Consider the following 25,367-nt stretch of genomic DNA (forward strand, 5'->3'; position numbering starts at 1 on the left):
GATCAATTGCAGAATTAATGGATTGTCATTGATCGATCAAGTTTATTTATCAGTTTGCTAATAGGTAATAAAACACAAGCTCTTCACGAGAACATTTGTATCGAACGCAAGATCAAGTTATCGCTTCAATTCGAACAACTGATAATCTTGATGAGATTGCGAGTACTAATTTCGAGAACCGTGGTGGGGATCTCCGTTTGACGTGTTCATGACATCATTTGGGTCTTTTCAAACTTTATTATTTTGTTACAAGATGTCTTCTTCAATTGCTATATTTCTACGTTTTCCAAATTTACCAAACAAAAAAAATTCTTAAAGTCTTCAAGTCCCCATATATAAAAAATTCCTCAAGTCCCTAAACGCACCAAAAATTCCAAAAATGTCCAAATCCTCAATGTTCTTTCCCAACTCAACTCCAAAATCTCTAAACTTCCAAACGCGTGAATTAGAAATATTTAACCGAGTAATTCCTCGACTCTTCAAAGAGCTTCCCATCTATCAATGACGTAATTCGTTGCATATGTTACAAGGGTCTCTCGAGACCCATGTACCATGTAAGCTGTGAAGAATCGTTGGGTGTTAAGAAAAATTGGGCGGAAATTGGTGAAAAGTCGATCGGTTGACTCACGCACAGGTAGTTCGGTGGAGGAAACGTTGGGTCACGTGTTCCGTGGTCGAAGGAGGATCGATCGTAGCGAGGTATCGAGCGTCAGTGCGCGGCTGAACGAGGATCGATCGAGGCAGGTGGATCATCGCGTGGCTCGTGCGGGTCAGGGCGTGTCGTTCGCGTTCAACAAACCGATACAATCCGCTTTCCGTGACTGCAAACGTCAAGGAAACACAGTGCAGAAGGAATTACGGTGTTCACGGTACACCGACAACTCGTGCTCTACGCTCCCGACAATCCGATATCGAACGATTCGAATCTTACGATCGAACGTCAAGATTATTGAACGGTTCAAGTGAAGTGTCTTATCATTGTTTATTTATTCCGATTTGATGCGTAACGCGTGTTTGTTGACTCGTGCAAGTTTAGAACAGAAGATCGAGGAACAGAGGATAACTCATGGCGATCTGAAACGTACGTAACGATTTGAATATTCACATGTTTCTCAAAGTAGGGAGGTTTTTTTAAGTAGGACATGTTTAATATCTTATATGATTCTTGACGTGACGTTGACTGTGTTGGTACACTTGATTAATGATCACGACTGTGAAAATTCACAAAATGAATTTTGCCAAAGAGTATTTAATAGCTTTTGTCGTATTATTACCCTGTTCAAATCTGTTAAAAAACATGAAAGTGAAACCTTAATTTATAATCTAAAAAATCACTTATAGTCAGTGACAAATAATGTTTGAAGCTAGCACATCGATCTGCTTTCTGCTACATTACTGTGTTCACGTTTAAAATCATTTATTAGAGCCAGTGACAAATAACACTTGTCTTTACTGTAATTTCGAGAGCCACCTTGAAAGAAGAAAGTTGTGGCGAAGTGACTAATTTGATAGTTTAAAGTTAAAATAGAAGACGAGAAGAAAATATTTAGCAAAATGCAGGAACGTGAAATAACGGCTCGCTAACCGGTGCACTTGACGCGAGCGGGTAGCGGGTTTCGGCGGGCGAAATCGTGTGCAGCGAGGCGGTTGCGGGCCAGCTGCAGGAATTTTTACAAAAATGACACGCGTGTTCGCGCAGAGGCGAGGTGGTCGCTTTTCCAAAAGTCAGCGAACCGACGATGGTTCGCTGGTGTAACGACCAAACACATGTGGCCCATTGTTCGTAGTTAGCGAACACGGGAACGAGGGAGGTCAGAGGCGTGCAACGTGTCCTGTCGCCAGGAAAAAGGACTGGCTGGCTAGTCGCGAGCGGAAAAGAGAGGAAAAATTACATGGGACAAGGCGTTCGCAATGCGGGGAACGTTGGTTGCGCTCCTCTTAACGCGTCACTCGAACGTGTACACTCGTCGACAAATCTTCTTTCCTATTGGAACGAATCAGGAACTTCACACTTTTCAAGTCCAAACATTTAACAATTTTGAAATTTGTTAATTTAAAAATGTCACATGAAAATTTCATTAGTTTGAAAAGACATAGATCTTGGAATTTATAAATGTGGATATGGAGATGCAGACATTGTGGAACTTGAGATTTGAGTATGTGGATATGGTAGTCTAAAGATTGGAGAACTTGGAATTTCAAAATGAGTGAATTTACGTATACAATAATTTGAGAATATAGAAACTACAAAACAAGTAAATTTACCTATTAACGAACTATAAATTGAATTCTCAATTTGAATAATTTGAACTCTCTGAAACTTGAAAATTCTTCAAAACTTGAAAACTCAGAATAATTCAGATTCTGAAAATATTCCAAAAATCTCAAAATTGTGGAATTATCAGTTGCCCGAAAAAGAGGAACGAACGCTTGGTCCCCCTCCATACTCGTCCTTAGGCAAAGGCCTACGTTGCAGCGGAGTGTACGCGCGAGTGCATTAGTGCCACGTGCATTCTCCGAGGGAATCCTGCGTGTTCGAAGTTCCTGGCGTGCCTGGCAAAAACCGCGATGCGCGTGTACTTGTTGCTCGTCGCGTGGCTTGGTGTACAGTAATAGTTTGTCCGCTCGTTGCGTCACCTTCGAGGACGCGAGACGAGAATCGGTTTCCCGGTTGTGCTCAAGTTTATGCGATTTTCGAACTGATAAAGGTAAAAAATTATTTTCGACAGTAACTATTTTTGAATGTCTCGTTAACTTTCATGAGTTCAATGTAACTTTATTTTTATTGACTTGGAGTTAATTGGAGAAAAGTGTTTTGATGTTAAAAAATGAAGTCTGGTTGAAATCTATGTAATATCACTATCGATATGTATTATAATACATATGTTATATCATATCACAGTAGTTATTGATTTGATAAGATTTTATTTCCATTTGCAATGGAATAAAATTTAAAATGTAATAAATTTTTCAAAGTCGTTGTCCAGAAATTTTACAGAGTTTCATTCAATGTCATTTCATTGTTGCACTCGTGAGAATTGTATTTTTTTACAAGACAAGTGCAACGAAAGGTTGAGTTACCTCTTAACGTAACGAAGGGTAATATTTTTGAGATGAAAATTACATAAAGGAACAAGCGTACTGTTTCGCGCTTTGTACCATAATCTCAAGACACTCTCCATGCAAATTTATGAAATTTACTTAAAGAAAGAGCAACTTTTTTCTGTCCGCCGCGTTCTTTCGTCGAAACGCATTCCTTCAGAGAAAACATCGACGAAGAAAGTTAGAGATATTTTCCCCTCGGTGAATTACGCACAAACATCGCGCACATATGTACTTAGTGCGTCAATCTCGATAAGAACTGCATGAAAATGCAGAATTTCATAGCGCACGACACTGCGGCTCTAACGATCGTTCGATCAATTGATTCATAATGATAGTTGAATCGACGCCTATTAAACGTGCATTGTGGGCTCATCTTCCTCGTAGAAATCGTGTTGCCTGAAAATTATTTCTGGCTCGCAATTCTGGTATTTTTAGGGTCGATTCTAAGTTTGGCCACGGCACAGGTCTTGTCCCGCATGTGTTATGTTATAATCCAGCCACGAAATATAGCGAGCATCTGGATAAATATACAATTCGATTTTCACGACCGTGCGAACGAATAACAATCAACTTTCGATCGTGCTCCTTTTTCGATTCTTCCGAAGAAAGAGTTCTTCCAAACTTGAACTCTTTGTTCGATCATCTATTTAACGAATACCTTTTTTCTCGGTGAAAGCAATTCACCACGAATAAAGTGTACCTGACAAATGAAAATCAACGAGAGTCTTATCATGCAGGTCTGATTATGTTTGCCTGCTGTGTTGCATTTATTTGAGATTCGTTTAATGGATTTGGACGATAAAACTCCACTGGACATAACATAATAATCTAAACTTTATATACGTTATTTGTTATCCAATCGAAAACTGTGAAATAATAAAAAATTTTCAGGAATAAGTACATACTTTATGAGATCTTATTTTAACTTTCTTTTTATAATTTTAAAGTATAATAATATAAATTAGAATAACTTCAGAAATTATATTAATTCTTCCTGTATATCATTCTTGTTTATATAGAAACTAGAATGTAACTTTTTTCAATATCTAGTGTACCAAACGGTCTAATGTGACTCTGAGTACAACCTACATCAACGTATGTGTTACATAACCTCTCATATTTTTCTTATACCCCAAAATCTTATAGGAAACTAAAAGCTTCTCCCCGTAACTTTACCGATAATTAACACAGTAGTTTAAATCTTCGAATATTAGAATTTTTATGAAACTAGTGTTCAGTGCTAAACGAAATGTTTTCGTCCAGCGTCGCTCGAAAATGACAAACGCAAACAGCGATAGGCGAAGCAGGTTATTCAAGGTTTCGTTGAAATCGGCTATTCCGTCCGCGTATTCCTTCCATCGCTATTTCCTCGGACGACGGCCTTCGTCGAAGCGATTTCTCGCGATTATGCTTTTGAATGCCGGCAGTATTTAATTATGCGAACGTTCAACCAATTCGCAAAGAGGTCGAAGAGCACGTTGCTCGCATTACCGTGTAAATGGCCGTGAATTCACGGAACGTTAATGCTCTTGCTCGATGAATGCTTTTCATTCTATGAAAGCGATTGTTTCGCGATAGCTTTCCGTAGTATGCTGGAAAAAATTTTGTTTAGAAATTTATATATTCTTCGAGTGCTTTTCCCACAAGATATTTTCGATGCTGTGATTGTTGAGAAGCATTTTTGAAACTGGGTTTATTCAGAAACGTTGAACGCTGCAATTAGTGGTGTTATGAGTCAGCTGTCATTAGCGTATCCAAATATGCGATGTACAGTTATTTTTAGAAATTGAGTCGAGTTCCTTTATTTGGCGATTATTGGTTTTATACTGGGTAGTCAATTTCTTGACATTTTTATATTTCTGAATTTTTCAATATTTCTAAACTTGCAAGTTGTCAAATTTAATTTCCGTCTTCAAGTTCCCAAGTATTCTTAGTACAAATTCAACATTCTGAATTTAAAAATTTTCGGATGTTGGAATTTTCACATAATAGATATTTCTATTTACACCTCGTCACAGAGTCTTAGTCATTGTATACAAAATATTTTAGAATGTTTGATGAATCGAAGTGGTAGCTGATCTCAATATTTATGAAGCTCACATAACCTAATCAAACACATACAATAGTTACGTATTTGCAAAATAATTGTAACAAGACGATTATATTACATGTCATTTTAAATCCTACAATCCATCACTTATATTTTTGGATATATCAATAAGTCCCACAATAAAGAAAATAATATAAAGTATACTACTTAATGATATGTAACATTTAAAACAAAAATTATATTATTTTCAACGTGCATAAAAATTAATTTTGCATCGAGAAGAATCGAGACCGAAAGCGTATTAAGCACAATTCGTGTCTTTTCCTACTTAGTCATTAGCAAATTATCCATTTCCATGATGATTGAGGGTCATTACATCACCCGTAAATTGGCGGGAGCATCGCGGGCACCGATTGGACGACGCCCGTCCTCGTAATTCGCCCAAGAACGAGTAGCACCTACGATCAATTGAATTTAATTGGCGACTCGCGACGAATTCGAGCCAACGGTTCGCGATAATATTCGAAACTCGTGATTTCCTTCGTTTCTTATTATTATTCTATTGGCGGGGCTCGATTGTCGCCGCATGAAAGAGCATCCGTTGCCTAACGAGTTGAATAAGCCGCTGGAGCAACGATTGAATGACAAATGCCGACTAATTTGTGGGTCGACGATCATTGAACAGAGATTTAAGTTTTATTTGCCGGTTGTACAGCTGGATTCTTCTCGGAAGCTGTTTCGTTCTTTTAAACCATATTTTTTACGATATCTGAGGAAATGTGTACACATATTTTTCATATTTCCGTCTTTGAAATAACAGGAGTATTTTTAACGTTAACGTCAGGTACCAGGATAAATTCTCTTAAATTTATATATCTCTAAATTATTTTTACTTTGTATGTGCCTTATTATACAGGGTTCTTGTTGTGAATAAAAGTTTTAGATTTTGGTTTATTTTTAACAATAAAAATGTTGAATTTTAATATGCAAGTTGAAGCAAAATTTTTAAGCAGTAAATATATGTTGACCTTAATTTCTAAATTCACGGTCGAATTCATTTATTGCCCTATTATGTGGTAACCTCCAAGAGAATAGAATATTCGAAAGATATCATGAATTACATTTTAATAGTTTCTTTGGGAAGTTGATCATAGTGATGTGACAAAATTAAGCAAACTGTTTGGTAAACTCTTCGATTCTTCAATTAAAGAAATTCTTTAATTCGTCGAACTTCAGTAAACATCCGAAGGAAATGTTAAATCGTGTACTCAAGTTTCCGACCCGATAAACTAAAAAGAAGTAGAAAATGCACATCTTGCTACTCGACGTCTGTCGAAGCTTTCAGGCCATATTTCTCGTCGAAATCGATTCAAAGACTTGTATCGACGATGCAACGCTGAACGCAGATCGGATCGTAACGCAAATAGCATTCACCGTTTCCACACGGTTGCCATCGAGCACCATAGTTTCATTCCAAAAGTAGTACGACGCAAAAACATTAGAAACGAAAGTAAAGGGAAGAAAACGAAAAACCGGCGAACACGTAGCAGTGTAGAAAAAAACGAAGGAGAAGAAGAAGAACCGAAGGAAACGTTAGTTTCTCACAGAGTGACGCGGCATCGCGTCGAGAGCATGCAAACTCCGGCGATGAAATAAAGGAGAAAGAAAAAGGCGCATAATGTCGCAGCTCTTCCCAATTACTGCGATTAAACGGATTCCCTCGTGAGGGAAACTATTACGCCGTGAAAGCCAGCGGTCGCTCGTGCAACGACGAAGAGAATGGCAACGAGAGTGGAGCTTTCGCAGGGAAAGCTGGAGGATGGACGGAAGCGGAGACACGAAGGGTTGAAAAATAAAAATAAATCAAAAAAAGAAACGGAGGATAGAAGCTCGGAGGTGAAGGAGATGCAGATAGAAGATGGTAACGGGAGAAAAGGACGACCACGACGAGGATTTATGTAATTTGTGTATATGACTTGAATAACTGCCTACATAATATAACGCTGGTGGTTGGAGTGCGCGCGAGCAGGCGACGCCCTTCATCATGGAGCTTTAATTAAAATTACGTACGTTTGCTGCTTGTAACGTGCGCGTACCAGCCCCTCTCTCTCTCCCCCTTTTTCGTGCAACCTCTCTCAGCCTCTTCCCTCCTCTGTTTAATATTTTTATGAGCTTTTCACGAGCCGAGGATGTACGTACACGCTCGCCAACACGCTCCTCGAGTGTACCTGCGCGGAGAGGATACACACAGCATCTTTGAAAGGCGTTCATAGCCGCTGCTTAAAGTGGTACTTTTTTTTTCTTTCCGTTTTTCTTTTGCCTTCACCCTCGACGAACCGGCTGCACCCCGTCTTCTCGGCCGAGGACCGTACCCGGGTCTCGTACGCGAATTCTCATTTGTGAAATTCGTATGAAAGAATCTCCATGGTGAACGCGACCACGCGGCCATTTGCAACGCGGCGATTGTGCACGGCCGCTGAAAACGACGCGCGATTGTCTTTGGTGTACGACGAAACACACCCTTCAGACGGGGCTGAAAAACACCCCGCCGCCCCGGCCGCGTGAAAAGGGCGAAGAACGAGGAGAACGTGGCGACGAATAGGGGAATTATTTGCACCTGTCGAAGCGTGACCGTGTGAGCGTTTAAGTGCTCGAAAGGTATCGCGAACGACGCCGTATCCACGTTTACACGTTCCGTTTAATGGTATTGGCTGTGGCCGACCGTCTGCCATTGGGAGATTTAATATCGTTACGAGTTTTTGCCGGGTAGCTTCGATTTTTTGCTTGTAATACCCCGGATGAAAGCAACGTTGCTCTTTTTTTTCACCAACATACTGAATACCCCGCGTACAGACGTATCGCGATACTCCTCTCGCAAATAATCCGTTTAAAATAACGCTTTTCTAGTGATTAATTCACTTTTTCCTTTTTTCAACCTGCCACGCCGTTCATTTCAATTATACATTTAAGGTATGCGAGCTGAAAATCAACAGAACCTAGGTTTTTACTTTGTAACCGGAGGATCACGTAGCTTTCATGCTACCTTCTGTGCTGTTTTTTTCTTCCAAGCAATCCATTTGGGATGGTGCTTTTTAGTGATTAATTCGCAGTTTTCTGTTTTAATCCTACTATCGTATTCATCTCGATTATACGATCTGCGAATCAGAAATTTCCGAAAGTTTAATTATACATACAACCAGAATAATGGAGATCTGAGGACATAGGGATCTGAGAATACATCTGGAGATGTAGACATCTGGGTAATAATTTAAAGATATAAAGATCTTGATGACCAAAGATCAACGTATTAATAACATTCTACTTTCAAGTTTAATAAAATAAAAATGAGAAAAAAATTAGAATGCAATAATAATAAATTATGTCTTCGCTACGTTACCTATCATAAGTCAAAATAAGCAGATGCACTAACGCTATCCTATCTCTTTGCTAGCGTACAATATACCACCGGATACACATTTTTATCGAATTGATTGCGGCAGGAAACAGGGATATCGTAATAGTCTTTGGCGATGCAAATTCGTTTGCTCCAGCGCCCATGACGTTGTGCACAGCCCTGTTTGTTCACTCTCGTCGATCACGGGCAAATGTAACGTTCGCAACAAGTGCACGCGCAAATGATTTTTTTTATGCTACTTTGACCCTCAAACGTTTATCCGTGTTCTTTATTTACATGGAACCTGAAATTTATTTGCCAGCGGTCGTTATACCGCGACTGCGATTCAGAGTACACAACCGGATGCGTTTTGAATATCCAACGCATGGCCACCATACGTAGTTCCGTCTCTTTTTTCCGTTCCGTTTTTATTTGCGAAATCATGTTCGCCAGATCGACGCGAAATATCTCTATCGGCAACCGATCGCGTCGATGGGCCGCGACCGATGTAATTTACGCCGAGGACCACGTTAATTGTCGAACGACACCGTTGTCGAGAGTCGGTCTTGATTATCTTCCGGGAACTAATCTCGCGAAGGCATCGAACAATGACGAATCTGCGATGAATATTCAACGTATCCGTGAAATCCGTTCGTATGTGCAGCATATCCATTATGGATATCCGACGCTTGATCCCAGACACCCTCGCGGCTTGTTTCTGCTTAAACCCATTCGGAATTGCTAGCTGGCCGAGTTTCGAGAACGCTACATTTGCTGGATGTACGATTGGCGGGAACACGTTCATAAGTCGAATATAGTTCGGATATAGCATGATCGTAAAACCCTTCGATAATGCATCTGGACCTCAACAGCTGGTAGCTTGTGTTATAGTAATGTAGTATAGTAGTATTATAGTAATACGGCCGACAAATTCAGTAGCATTAATTCGATGCAAGCGGAAATGAATAAGTTAACCGAAGATAGGTAATGAAAGCATTACATACAAAATCTTGTATCATTTTGTAAAGAATAATTTATGTGAAGAATTCTGATGAACATGGCTCAAACTAGCTTAGCGATTTTTAACCTGTTTTATCAAAAACTACTGACATCTTACTTTTGATGTTACATTCCAGTTACCATCAAACATATTCATAATTTTGTTCGTATGATATACAATGGCTACACTTGAAATTTATAAACAGTTCAAATATAACATTTATTATGAATAATATACTTCGGTACAAAATTATTGTATGAGACACATTTATAAGAATTTACCCACACTATCCAGTTGAGTCGCGCGACAAAATGGCCGACACATTCGTGCAAGAAAATGAAACTGAAAACTATGTGTTCTTAGGTGACGCTATGAAATATTTGTATGAAATTATGTTTATTCGACAGGTCTGTTAAAAGGATCCGTGACAGCCGAACGACCACGTACGCTACGTCGGTTGCGAAACGTTTACGGGCCATCCGCATGCGGAATGGGATCCGGCGGCGAGGGTGGAGGCGGAGAACGAATCGAAGACGGTGAAGTCCCGTTCCGGTTGTCGGATCGTGACCGTGAAAGAGACGAGAAATCCCTTAGCATAATGAGTCCCTTCGACGAGCAGGAAGAATGGGCCAAGATCTCCGAGATCATGGCGTCCTTCGGAACAGGACTAGTCAGGGAATCCGTCTTCGTCACTGAACTCGAGAAAGAGTTCCAGACGAGATTAGGTACGTTGAACCTTCCGCTTCATACGTGCTAGCTTTCCCTCGTTAATCAGTCACTCAACTTTTCTTCGAATTAGGTAACACATTCACGCAATAGTCTGAAGATCGTAGGAAAGTGATTACTTGCATTCAATTATTTCACATATACTTCCATCTAGTTTGAACATCGAAGTTTTTACGTAACGTTTATAGCGTTAAATGTCAAGAATTTTTTAAGGTGTTTACACCGCTGTATGTAGAAAAGACTAATATGTTCATAGGTGATTTTTTTATGGTTAACAAAAGAAATGATTTATACTCATTTTAAATATGTAGTAATTGTATGAACAAATTGTAAAAGAATTTATAATGTACAAGAAGTAGCAATATGTAAAGTAGTACATCCACATATGTAAATATTCGTGTATGTAAATCTCCTTGAACAGTTTAAACGGCTGTCAAAGTCTTTATGAAAATGAACAAACGCAGCAGAATAAAATCGAATGAAATTAGCAGTCCCATCTGATTTGCACGCAGGTCTGAGTTCAGACACCAGCAGCAGCCCCATTGTTTCAACTTCCGTTGGTCAGTGGCTGTCAACGTTGGGCCTGGCCGACTACGAGACTCTGTTCATAAATTACGGTTTCGACGATCTCGACTTCATAGTGAGTATCCTCGAAGTCTGTTCTTCGACCATCAACGACAAATCAATTGAACCGTATCGTTTGCAGAACGGAGTTCTGGACGAAGCCGACTTGAACGACATGGGGATCACCAGCGACCAAGAGCGAGCCGTGATAATGGATGCCGTTGATTTGCTGAACAAACGCGTGGATAAACGTTCAGGGAACAGTCAATCGGTGGACGAATGGTTGAAGACTATTCACCTGGAAAATTACGCCGAAACGTTTAAGAAACATTTGTACACGGACATGGATCGAGTGAGAAGAGTGTGGGAGGTCGAATTGGCTGCAGTGTTGGAGATCCAAAAGCCAGCGCACCGTAAGAGGATCCTGGCGTCGGTCAGCGGATCTAGTGCGCGTGCGCAGAATCGAAATTCTGCTGGCCCTAACCTGGAGGACCTCAATAAGGATCTGAACACCTTGGTAAGTGAAATCGTACGCTAACAGAGAATACGAATCGTCTGATATGCGTCGCGCGAAGCTCGTTATTGCGCGACGTTCGCGTAGCGTTTTGAATCGTAATCGCCTGCAGAAATTTCGAAGTATGCGGCTGTCATTTGCATGTTGGCATGGTCGATCAGTTTTATCGGTGCTATGTGGAGTTTACAGTGCCTTTGTTAGACTTTTTGTTGGTACTGTAAGTGGATTTTTATATTTTTCAATTTTGTAGTTTACAAATTTTTAGATCCTTAAATTTCTCAATTTCTCAAAGTCTCAAATACCTCATTTCTAGATGCACAATTTCCCAAGTCTGCGAATTCTAAAAATTTCCAAAATCCTAAACTCGAAAGCTATTGAAATCTCCATTACTCAAATCACCAATCATCCCTAAATCTCAAATCACCAATTTTCACATCTCCAAATCTCAAACTCCAAATTCTCAAATTTTGAATTCTGAAATACCACATTCTCACATCCCCAATTCTCACATCCCTAAATCTCAAATCCCAAATTCTCAAATTTTGAATTCTGAAATACCCCAATTCTCAAATCCCCAATTCTCGCATTCCCAAATCTCACATCCCCAAATTTCACATCCCCAGACCTCAAATCTCAAATTCTCAAATTTCCCTCCTCCAGACCAAACTCCTCTCCAAATTCCAACCCCCCTAAAATTCTCAAGTTCCCAAACCCAGAGCCGCTAAACCAAAAACCATGTCCACCTCTCCAACCAAAGCTCGAGACATAAAAACTCAGAAAAACCTATCCGCATTTACCGTAGCGCAGAAAGTCCGCGGACCGTAAACGGTTAACGAAGTTGTCGCACTGATCGGACCATGTAACGCAGTTATTTCGCCGATTGTTCCGACATGTTCATATTTTAAGGGTTGAGGGGCGGAGCAACGAAAATACAGAGAGGAAAGGGTTTGAAGCTGTTAAGAATCGTTCGACTACCGATTCGACAACGGGGTGTCTGACAAGAAGCAAGCACTTGGTGGTAGAAGAGGGTGAAACGAGGCTCGAGGGGTGGCTGCGACGCCGACTCGCGCTCGATCGCTTCCGACGGCTTTCAGCCGATCGCGTCATAATGTAAATATCGTGGCTAATTGGAGAGGCGTTATTGTAACCGGCGCGCATCAGCTACCTGTCCGCTCGGCGCGTATCGCACCGAGCTGAGCGGAGCGGAGCCGCGTCGGCGACACTCGAGCAAGCTTTCAGCCTGCTCGCTCGAGCGGACGCTAATAGTTTTTGTTCGGTCGCCTCGAGCGCGATACGTGGATCCGTTAACGAGCTACCCCGTTGCCTCCTGTCTCTCCCGTCTTTTTGGCCCTACCTCCCTCTTAATTAGCTAATTAAATTCGATTAATGCCACCCGCTCGACGCGTACACGCCTAAATTGCTCTCTTTGCTTCTCCGTTTCTCTGGTCCTTACGTCCATTCTTTTCTCCTAATTGAATTTCATCAGTCTTCCTACTGTACGCGGATCAACTCTTCCGACCACGATTCAGGATTATCCGTTAAATTGATTCTTATCATTATTTCCGATGATTCTACTAAGAGGTCATACTCTTCAGACGGTGTTGAGACAAGATTGAAATGAACATATTCTTTATGTTTCACCGTTTCTGATTGTGCTAATTATGATCAGTACTAAACTCGTTGCTAAGAGGTTAAACTCATACTCTTCAGACAGCAGTATTCAGACAAAATTAATATGTTACATATACTTTATATTCAACCATTCTTGACTGTGCTAATTATGATCAGTATCAAACTCGTTACTAAGAGGTTAATCTCATACTCTCCAGACAGCAGTATTCAGACAAAGTTGATATGTTACATATACTTTATATTCAACCATTCTTGACAGTGTTAATTATGATCAGTATTAAACTCGTTACTAAGAGGTTAAACTCATACTTTTCAGACAGCAATATTCAGACAAAGTTGATATGTTACATATACTTTATATTAAACTGTTCTTGACTGTGCTAATTATGATCAGTATTAAACTCGTTGCTAAGAGGTTAACCTCATACTCTTCAGACAGCAGTATTCAAACGAAGCTGATATGTTACATATACTTTGTATTCAATCGTTCTTGACTGTGCTAATTATGATCAGTATTAAACTCGTTGCTAAGAGGTTCACCTCATACTCTTCAGACAGCAGTATTCAGACAAAGTTGATATGTTACATATACTTTATATTCAACCATTCTTGACTGTGCTAATTATGATCAGTATTAAATTCGTTGCTAAGAGGTTAACCTCATACTCTCCAGACAGCAGTATTGAGATAAACTTGATATGTTACATATACTTCATATTCAACCATTCTTGATTGCACTAATTAAGATCAGTGCTAAACTCATTACTCCATCGTGATAGAAATATGAGTCAGTATCATTTGAACCGTAATGTCTGATATTCTAGATTAAGGGGTTTAAATCACACTGTGTACACCTAAGTTGTCAGGCGGAATCCTCATTTTATTTTCGACTGCCAACTAGCCAGACCTAAGTTCTATCCAACCCACGGTATAACAATATAACTTCACAATGAAACGGTAAAATAATATAACAAAAAGAGTACACACTCCTTTCCAGAATATTGAAACCTAGCCTGGTAACGGATTACCGACATAACACCGTTATAGCGTCTTTCGCATAGTTCGCACAGTTACGTTGTTTCGGAATACTTCTGTTCGATAACTCGATGTATCAGGGAGGATATTTTTTTTGGACGAGCTTTTTTTCGCGACTCGTCGTTGGCCGGGACCATGGCACTGACGCAAATTATACAGGCAAGCCAGATGTAACAAACGATTCGCGGGGATGTAATCCGAACGGCGAACGATACGCTCGCGTGGTTTAAATCCGGTTTGATCGTAATTCCCGGAGCGCGAGCGGCGCGAAACGATCACGCGTTTCTACCGGAGAGATTGCAAAAAGTCTCCTTTTTGTGGGGCGGGGCTGCCGGCAATTTGAATCGTGACGCTTTTACGAGTGTAATTGCACGTTGTGTAACGTCGACTCGGTTTTCGAGGCTGGCTTTGTGAACGCGAAAATTCCGTGCAGCTTGTTCCTCTTCCCTTTTCCTCTCTTTATTTTCGGATCGCTTAAAGTATTAAATCGTTATCGGTAGAAACTTGTTGCAAAATACATGGTTCAGAGGAAAACCGTGTTAGATAGAACCGGTTGTCATTTCGTCGATAAAACTTTCAATCTTGTCGATTCAATTTAAATATTTGTTTCCTTTGATGCAGATTGAAATTCTCAGCTCTTCAAGAATTGCTCTTTCCAATCGCGAAAGATGTACATTTTATAAATGATATTTGTACAGTCGTTATCTTCATGTTATTCAAACGCAAACTCTGTTAAAAACATATTTGTCAAGAAAAATTAAACGTACAATCTGTCGATAGGTTAAGAGAGTAATATTGACACGATTATAAATGCTGAACTCGATGAGCAGTACAATGCAAGTTACCTCGTTAAATTTCTGTTTGCTCAAATCACAATAATTATAGACTACATATCTTACATAATGTACAGTGTACATCATTTTCAAGAAACCTGTACAGTTATAGACAACAATCCTTCAATACCGTCTCAAGTATCTCGTTTAAAACACCCCCACAAAAAGTCTCCTCCAATAGTGACGCTACAGTTCAATATTCCACAGAAACTTGATAAGCGTAAGAGCCTGTACTGATTAACAAATACGAAGTAGAAAAGACGAGACGCAGTAAAGTTTCTGAACGAGACACCGGTCTGCTGAAGCTCGCATCTCGTTTCCGCAGAAGACGAGTATACAGCAGTTGAAGGAGGAGATACGGGAAAAACTACCGGAAACAACGACGGAGGGTAATGGCGGTGCGCCGATAGCCGGAACGAATTCGACTACCACCGGTACGTTAAGGCACCGTAAAAACAGGCCAGCCCCGCAGCCTCCCCAACGACCCAGTTCGCATAATGGGGCGATCCCGGCACCGGAACAACTCGAGATCAGGGCACCGTCGGAGTTGTTGCTCGGTGTGCCATCAACCCTCAAGACGCAATGGAGGCACCAGCCAAAAGCTCTAGTCACCGGCTGCGTCACCTACGTTGCCAACGTAAGTCTAATTGCTTTCCTCTTCCTATCATCGACGTTTTCCAAACTGTACTTGCTATTTCGCGTAGACTGACTCTTGCGCTCGAATCACGTATCTTCTACGTTCATTGAATACATTAGAGAAATTACGTGTGGAGCATGTGGATCGGTTTTACCGCTCGAAAATATTTAGGTTTCTTCTTTTTCGGTGGCTGCTGAACTCGATGCAATCGTGGTTGCAATTTCAGCGATTTTATGTAACGGGGTTTCGAAGTTTTTATTATGATAAAGATGATAATATATAACTGTTTAATCCTTCACAATGACACCATGTTGTTAGCAAGTGTTATAATCAAGAACTAGCCTAGTAGGTAATTGTACTCCGTAATTCAGTCCTCTGTCATGCTTTATGAAACGCGGTTCTTAAATAATGAGTGCGTCCTGTGATGTCAGCCAGATAGTCGTGACAATGCCTCAAGGTGAAGGCCTATTACCATAATGATCACGTGGGTGTAGCTAATAACACATTTCATTCGGAGCATTACTTTTCACGGTGTTTTGTCTGAAACTCTCTTAGCCAGAATTTAAGAGCTTGATATCATACTGTTTCTTTATTGCAATCGTTTTGTTAAAAGCACGGAGTGTTACAAATTTATAATTCAATTTGATAGCAAACAAAATTTGAATAGTCTCTAATAATCAAATAATCGGTAGTAATAATTATATGATTACATATCTCAATAATTAAAAGATTACCTATTTGAAAGTTTGCATTGAATATTTGTTTAGGTCACGATGTTTAAAGTTTCAATCAACGCTCTCATCAAAGTTACATGTGTATGCTTCATGTATCAAATTGAACAGATTAATACGAAATAAGACTGTTAATTTGATAGTTCTACCAATGACGTATCTGGAGACAAAGTGTTCCTTTTGTTTAAAAATCACGTAGTATCTGGGCTCCACCGTCGTGAAGGAGTTGCGTGGCACCGAGTCGACCAAGAAGTCCATACAGAAGCTGAAGAAAACGTGCCGTGAACCGAGAGTCACTCCCGATATCTCCCTGGCGATTTCTTATCGCGGTGTTCGTTTTCTCAACACGGTGACTAACGTAAGAGATTTTTCTAGTCATTGTTATCAAAGCATGCATAATCATCCAAGCAACGTTAGTCTTTTCAAATAATCCTATTACGAATACAAAAATTGACTACGAATTTGAATAAGTTCTAATCTCGTATAAATTTAATGGAGGAAAGAACGCGTAAGCGAATTTGATTGGCAGCCTAATACGTGGCTCGCGGAAATAATTAGCGTGATACGGTATAATGAGGTAGATGCAGAGGAAGCTGAATTTCCCTGTGTTTATGGAATTTGAGTTACGTTGCGAAGGATTAACGTTGGACCTTAATACGCTTATCCTGTTTGCCTATGTACATTTCGGATGATGCGAATCGATAGGAGCCGATTTGCGAGCACGAAATTCGCAACATTCACTGCGCCTGCCAGGATGCCGACGATCTAACCCATTTCGCGTACATCACCAAGGATCATGCCAGTCGTACGCATTTCTGCCACGTCTTTTGCGTACCAACTATGGTGAGTACATTCCTTCAATAATTTTCATAATTACGAATCAACATCGTAATTTACTCGAGTATTTACTCATTAAACTGTAAATTACATTAAGTTCCGCGGTTCATCAGAATGCGATCAATCTTCCTGAATTATCTAACTACAGAATATATGATATCGGAGATTGAAATTGTGCAAAGATAAAACTCCTTGTATATCCATAATTCAAATAATGCTTGAACAACCATAATTCAAATAATTCTTGAACAACCATAACTCAAATAATTCTTGAACAACCATAATTCAAATAATTCTTGAACAACCATAATTCAAATAATCCTTGAACAACCATAATTCAAATAATCCTTGAACAACCATAATTCAAATAATACTTGAACATCCATAATTCAAATAATCCTTGAACAACCATAATTCAAATAATACTTGAACAACCATAATTCAAATAATACTTGAACATCCATAATTCAAATAATCCTTGAACAACCATAATTCAAATAATTCTTGAACAACCATAACTAAAATAATCCATGAACAACCATAATTCAAATAATTCTTAAACAACCATAATTCAAATAATCCTTGAACAACCATAATTCTAATCCATGATCAACTGTGTTAACCAACTCGATTTCCTCACCGAACTTCGAGAAGTCTACGAAGCAAGGTTTGCTTGTTCCAGGACCAAGCGACCGAGGTGATTCTAACTCTAGGCCAGGCCTTCGAGGTAGCCTATCAAATGGCGCTGAGGGACAAGCTAGGTAGTCACACGGTCCGTTCCCAGTCCGCCAACCAGTTGACGACGTTGTCCAAGTCTCCAGCGCCCGTCAAGATGTCCATCTCACCGGATGCGGCTCCAGACGCCAACCGGGAGCACGATCAGCCTTCCGTGCAAATCACAAACGCGAACTGTTCCAATCCAAAGCTAAAACCACGGTCCAAGTCGTCCATTCCCAATCCGATCGTCCAATCCGTGGTCCCCAGTCTCGGCCATGACATGAACTCGAATTCGAGTTCCGGATCAAGTACCACCGCGAATTGCACCTCGAGTTCGAATCCCGCCACCAGTCCCAGCACGAATTCCGTCAGTAGCTCGAACTCGAACACCAGCACCAACCAGACAGCTAAGCCTCTGGTGACCCACGGCAGATCCCATTCGGTGAACGATATCAAAATAAACGGGAACCAGCTGAAACTGGCGCCGACGCCGGTCGACGATATCGGGATAGGCGTGAAGGACATGAAGCCCGGTTCCAGAGCCCCGATCGCCCTGTCCGAGGAGCTTTAGAGTCCGGGGTTCTGGTCCGATATCTGTTCCGGAATTTGGGATTTGCTGGATTGCAGGAACCCTTGAAGATTCCTTTCTCACGTCGCGAGACGCGATCGTTCTCGACGGATGATCGATAGGTAGACGATCGTTGTTCGAACGAGCTCGTGACGGGATGACCGTCGTTCGGAAGGGCCCGATGCAAATCGTTAACGCGATCAGTCGGTTTCTCAAGCGACGCTGTAGAGTCGAACACGAGTTGAACTCGAATTTGGATCTTGGTCCTCGGTCAGGATTAATCACTGTTACGCGACACGGGTGCCCGTGTTTTTTTTATCTTTCGAACTTTTCTAGTAGCCTTACACGTTTTTACGATTACTTTTCGCTCGCCCGGTGTGAACCGCCGGTGAAGAAGCCAGTTCGGGTAAGTAAGCGAATTTCGAATTTCTTTGCCAAACTCTGCGCCTCCGGAACCGCGTTGCGACCCTGAAACGGGATGACACTGTGATTTTCTACGTCGAGGGCATTAGAGGACCGAGAAGACTCTGGAGGGCAACCGTGTGCTCATCTTTTACACATTTCGCGCGGCTCGTGCAACGAGATTAAATGTCGGAAGGGGCGAACCAGGAAATGTTGCAAACGAGGCGCTACTCTCGCCAACAGTATTATTCGAGTAACATAGTGTTCTTCGGCATGAAGTATGTAGATATTTTCTAGGTATAGCGCACGTCGTTTTGTCGGCACGGATGGCTAACATCGACGTATAAATTAAGAAACGAAGATAAATTAATCGAAGACCTTCGTGCACAAAAGGCATTTACGAAACACGCATATACATTCCCGTGGCAGGAAGAAAAGATGCAGGCGAGTTTCACGAATTCGCGAATGCTCAATTTTCATCCCGTGCAATCAATCGATAACGACCGATGAGACTGAACGAATTTTCTCTTCGATCCGTGGATTTCCGCATCAGGTTTCGTCCACGGGTCGCTACCGTTTCTGTCGACGTTCTCATCATCCAAGACTGACAGTCCTTATCTCCTTTTGTATTTCACGTTTAAGCGTTTGCGCGCACGCACGTATTATAGTCAAACAAGAAAAAAAGACAAAAAAAAAATTGAACAATTAACAGACGGGAAGAAGCTCCATGCAATTAGCGTGTTCGTGAGGCGCGCTAATTCGACGAACCTCGCGATTAGGAAACGAAGTTACATTGCGAAACGGTACCAAATACCTATCTAACATATATTTTGAATGTTTCACGGAGTTATCGCGATTCGATACCCCGAGTCGCCCGATCGAGGTAGTTCTCGAAGAGCACAGCTTCGAGCTGTAGCCACTGCATCGTTGAACAACGTAGCTCTTTCGTGGAGCAGGCCTAACGATCGTCTAGTAACTAGATTCTAATTATTAACGAATCTTTAGGATAGGGAGCCCCGTTCACCACGTTTCTTTCGAACGACGAAGAAGAGAGAGTTCACATCGGAGCCTCGTACACGAGCGTAGATTGTGAATACGAACACGATAGTCGAAACCAAAGATTGCACTATGTATGTATATTATAAGCAGAGCAGAGAGAAGATTCAGGTGGATCCACCATGGTGATACGGGGAAGAGGGAGAATGGAACACGAGAAACTGCCAAACAACACACCACCATTAACCCGTGGCTATACGCACACTTTGTATTTATCACGTTTACAATAGTACATAGTTCTATAGGTATACACTATTGCGGGAGTATGTTAAGGTGTAAAGAAGGCGAACGAGGTCCACCGAGGACGAGAGGACAATGCGATTTCACCGCGGTGTGTAATCGAATACAGTCGCGCGCATGGATGACGTTCAGGATTTGGAGAAATTTGGGGAAATTACCTTTGAAGCTCGTTTTGGTCCTTTATCAAAAGGGTGGTTATACTCAACTTTAATCAAGGTTTTGTGAGATGTAATTCAAATCAGAAGAGCTTTTTGTTAAAATTCAAACATAATTTAACGCTAATCTAGATCGTTAACTTAGGACTCAAATTCAAATTACACTTTTTGTGTTTAAATTTCAAATCCATCATATGTCTGAATTTAACTCAAACATAACTCAACCTCTTATCTACGCTTAAAATACCATGAAACTCGTAATAAATTAAGAATTGAGATCAAACTAGACGCAAGGTAATTTTTCCCCAAGCTAAACCTCAAGAAAGAACATCTTTGCACGTGACTGTACTTTCCTCGCATTTTCGTATACTCGCGTAGCGCAGCTATATTAGAAATCGTAGTTCGAAGTAGAGAGCATGCTTCCTCGATGTGTGTCGGCAAAATACAAGCCGTGGAAATTAAAGGAGGTGGTTCGCAAAAAGTATGATCGAAGGGGGACACGTGTAACCGATTAGAAAAGGTCACACGTGCCGTGAAGCCTTCAATGGCCGCGTTGTTCGATAGAAATCGATAGACGAGTCGATAGTACACGATCAAACGGGATCTTTTTTCGAGAGGGAAAAATGTTTCGACAGGAAACTATCGATTCGAAAGAGCATCAACGAAGGGGTTTGTTAGAGTGCCGGGGACAAATCGTGATTGATCGCTAGTCCACGAAAACGTAGTACTACGAGTGCAATATTAGCAAACGTTTATTCGACCCGTAATTTATAATTGCATAGATCTTGTTCGACCAATCTCTTAGAACGTAGTACTACGTGTTTCGAACGTCATTAGGGACGATAGAAAATGTTAACCGAACGGTTTAGACTCGTAAGGGTTTTCTTTATTTTTTAATGGAAACACGGGCTGATTCGTGCGGATGAAATGATGCACCCGCGAATGCTCAAATTCTCGATACGCCATCGATCGACCGATAATCGGGTATTTTATTACGTGTTCTCCCGTATACAAAGTACAGAAGACCGCGAAAAAAGTGCTAGGCAGACGTTTGGTTCGCATGGATCATTCGGTATATTTTTCCGATTTATCGATTAAAAATTCGTTGCTCGCTCGAGCACGCGACTCGCGACTCGGAACAACAAGCATTTCGTCCATCAACGAACAATAGAGTTGCAGCCGATGCAATCTCGAATGTGCCAACAATGGAGCCCCGTTTTATACTCTACGATACACTCGTTCGATCCGATTTCAGGATCCGCAGGTTAGCTCGTCGAAGCATTAATCCGACTATAGATGTACATACATCGAAACCTACATGCAACTATTTGGTAGCTATACATATTGTTTCTGACGTATTGTAAATTGTCCTCTTTACGCGTGTATTACACGAACAATTTATTTATTTCATTTCTGCGGAAACACGCAGAACCGCCGCGCTATCCTCCAGCGAAATATCTCTCTATATATGGTAGACTCGTTATATTGCCCATGGGTGGTGCAATTTTGGATGGAACAGAAAGATTTTGGTTTTGCAGGTGGTTTCCGTGGTCAATGGCGGTATTAATTCAAGATTATTGATATAATTGTCTGTAAATATCGATAATTTATTGTTTCAATGTATTCGAATGAATTGTCAGTTCTTTTATTTCCTAATTCTCAATTTCTCCATTTTCCAATTTCCAATTTTTCCAATTTCCAATTTTTCCAATTTCCAAATTTTCCAATTGCCAAGTTTTCCAATTTCCAAATTTTCCAATTTCCAAGTTTTCCAATTTCCTATTTTTCCATTTTCCAAGTTTTCCCATTTTTCCCATTTCCAAGTTTTCCAATTTTCAAGTTTTCCAATTTCCAAATGTTCCAATTTCCCATTTTTCCAATTTCCAATTTTTCTAATTTCCAAATTTTCCAATTTCCAAGTTTTCCAATTTCCTATTTTTCCAATTTCCAATTTTTCCAATTTCCTATTTTTCCCATTTCCAAATTTTCTATTTTCTAAATCACCCAATTACCAAGTCCCCAATTTCTAAATTTTCCACTTCCACATGTTCCAATTTCTAAAAATCTCAACTTCCCAAGTCCCAAATTTCCAATCTTCCAACTCCACAATTTTCCGATTCTTCACTTTCCCAATTTCTGATTCCCCCAATTTCCACCCTTTCAACTCCAAGATTTCCGATATGTCGACAAGTATCAATAATCTATCAATAATCAGTATATCTCCATATATCATTTACGGCGATGTAATGGCAATATACCACATACTTGTACATTGCCATACAACGCTTAAAAATGGCCATATACCGCGTGGCCATATAACGGAAACCTAGCAATATAACGCACATGATTCATTAAAGACAGCAGAGAAAGCACCAGATAGTGGCAATATATTGAGAGTCTACGCATAGAGCGTTAAGTAATTTATATAAATATTACGAAGGAAACGAATAAACGTTAGTACGTTAGGCGACAGTGGTATCGCGATGGTTTGTCGCGCGAGGCGAAACTCATTCACGGACCAAGAAACGACAAAGAAAGAAACTAGAAGAAAGAAGACCACGAATGTGTAATTAGCGTTCCGGAAAAAGAAGAAGAAAAGAAGAACGTGTTCGTCGAATTTATGTTCGACACGATCAAGTTCCTCGCTAGAGAGGTGACAACGATTAACGAATCGTCGATATATCGAATACAAGTTTCGAGAGTAGATGTACATAGGTGTACGGTAATATATGTAGAGTGTTCTACGGCGATCACCGTGAATCAGTTCAGTGCAACGATACCAAAGATACAGTCGAAGCAACTTCCTAATTGTACATTAGACGGCTATGTGTGATTAAACTGATATGCTGATTACATCAATGTGGATTTTCTGTTGTTGAATTTTATGAATCACCCTTGGGATCCTTCGAGCGAATGCCTTCTTTTCAGGCTTTGTACACTGTTCGAGGTTGCTGGATATTTGTACAGCGATTCGAGTTCCTTTTCATATGCATATTATACTGTTTGATATTAATATTAAGTTTACTATATAAATTAATATTAAGTTGGTGTAACTTAATATTATGATATTATGAACTTAAGTTTATGATACATAACATAAATTATTTAGATTGATAAGTTGTGATTTTCCTTGAATATATCGATATGCATCGTCGTTTTAGCAGTTTTGCAATTATTATACAGTAGATTAAGGATCATATAAGTTTTCCATTTTCTTCAGCTTTGTCGTTAGTATTAATACAGTATTGGGGTTGAGATTTCTCTTTGACCTCTCATTTTATAATTAATTCAAATGCTGGTTGCTGATACCTGAGAAGGTTAATGTGTTCATGACTTTTACATAATATATACTCGAAGCACGGCTAGAATAACTATACTCTTATGATGGTTTATAATACATATCATTACCACACGTCTTAGTCAATATTAAATAGGGGCTGTGTGGCATTCCATAAATTTCATCGAATATATTAAACAAAATATTTATAGTAACATGATGCTTCACATGATGGTCACATGACAAGCACCATATGAATCATCTCACATGAGTTTCCATCTATTCGCATATTTATGCTTCTTGAAATCTTTGATTTGATGTGGTTAACAACACATTCATTTCACATGTTGGAATATAAGACCATCTTCATCGAATACCATTTTTCTAATTTTTGTTAATACGTCTTCCAAACAAGAACGTGTTCACGATAACACCACATACTCGTGCTATTATTTTATTGTAAGAACTAATATCACAACGAAGCGTTTAACATCGATTTTTAATAGCACATTTCATGTTTGCCTTACAACAAAATTTTGTTAAGAAAAATTACATTCGAGTAATGTATCTGTTATGAAGAATTGTAATCTGCATTCCAAAATCTCGAACAGTATACAAAGCACTCCACACTCGTGACATTTTCAAAAACATTTCTAAGATGATATAGATAATACGATAGGTCATCGAAATTTTTCCTAAATCCGTAATATACACATTTCTCGTTCACCTGGCACGATTCTCGGCGGATTCAGTGAAATCGCGTTCGTTCTGATTACGCGGCCGTTTCGCCGGGAAACGCGATGTCATTAACGCGACGCTTATCTCAAATCGCATCAATTTGCGAGCTGAATTCGCGTGATCGTTTCGTCGCTTCCGCTCAGAGGCTTTCGACGTACGTATGGAAACGCATCGTGAGAAAAACGCGTGTCTCGTTAGCGTCCTCGCAACGCTCGACATTAATTATGCCGAGCATCGTCGCCGTATCGCGAAATTACGCTCACCATATTATTCGATTAGTTCGTAGACACGATTCGTCGGTTTAACTAGCAATCTCGTGCTTCTCTTCTTTACCAATTTCTGTCACGCTAATTTCCTGAACTAATGCTGAACAACGCACTGAAATGTCATATAGTTTATGACAGGAAAAGGCTAGTTTTACGTTCAGTATTGCTGGCAATATCAATTAACCTTCGCACAAGTCACTGTTTCAATGGCCGATCCTGTCGTAAACTTGGGTGAGAAATACTTTTTGAGAAAACTGCGATTACAGTCAATAAACTTTGAACGAAGGGTAGGGTAAGTGCCATCATGAGGATCTGTAAGGATCCTTATCTCTGAGGATCCCTAAAAATATTTAAAATATTAAAAACTGTGAATTAATGTATGAGTTGTGACCCTTGTACAAGCAACCATTTTGAAGACTCGGAAATGGCACTTACTCTCTTTTACTTCAAACTCTTCGAAGTTTCTAACTCTTTCAAAGCTGTGTCTGAAACTATTTTTAAGCTGAAGAAGTGAACTGATTCCGGTGGAAGCATTTTCTATCTTTCGCAAGATTCTTGTACAAGATTTCCATCGTGTAACATTTCCGTAAAGAAAATATTCAACTTCGAAGATCAACGCATCAATAAGCCTCTGTTAGTCTAATATCTCACTACTTCATATTGTACTCAGAGTTTCTTTCGTTTTCGTTCCTTGAACCTCTAATGACTTGTGACTAAATGTATGCAATGGTGATTTTTAAATTTGAAACTTATGGTGATCGAATTCATCTGTATAAATTACGATTTTACATAGAAATATACATACAACTACAGGATTATCAGATCGACTATTTGAATGAAGTCCACTAAAATTTGCAACATTAATAACTAAATTAAAATTTACAAATTGT

At 40.0% G+C, this 25,367-nt stretch overlaps 1 protein-coding gene across 4 annotated transcripts in view; it reads left to right on the plus strand.

The window, feature by feature from the left end:
- LOC100883294 (ankyrin repeat and SAM domain-containing protein 1A) overlaps window positions 1–23,055 on the plus strand; it is a 69,373-nt gene extending 46,318 nt beyond the window's left edge. For all 4 annotated transcript variants that reach the window (XM_012290314.2, XM_012290316.2, XM_012290317.2 and 1 more), the window contains 7 exons: window positions 9,957–10,274; window positions 10,788–10,915; window positions 10,982–11,356; window positions 15,179–15,490; window positions 16,421–16,579; window positions 16,927–17,064; window positions 17,741–23,055. In XM_012290314.2, the coding sequence (XP_012145704.1) occupies window positions 9,957–10,274; window positions 10,788–10,915; window positions 10,982–11,356; window positions 15,179–15,490; window positions 16,421–16,579; window positions 16,927–17,064; window positions 17,741–18,346 (2,036 nt within the window). In that variant the 3' untranslated portion in view covers window positions 18,347–23,055. The remainder of the gene's footprint in view (window positions 1–9,956; window positions 10,275–10,787; window positions 10,916–10,981; window positions 11,357–15,178; window positions 15,491–16,420; window positions 16,580–16,926; window positions 17,065–17,740) is intronic.
- The last annotated feature ends 2,312 nt before the right edge of the window (window positions 23,056–25,367 follow it).

Source organism: Megachile rotundata, chromosome 5 (assembly GCF_050947335.1).
Source record: "Megachile rotundata isolate GNS110a chromosome 5, iyMegRotu1, whole genome shotgun sequence".
NCBI lineage: Eukaryota > Metazoa > Arthropoda > Insecta > Hymenoptera > Megachilidae > Megachile > Megachile rotundata.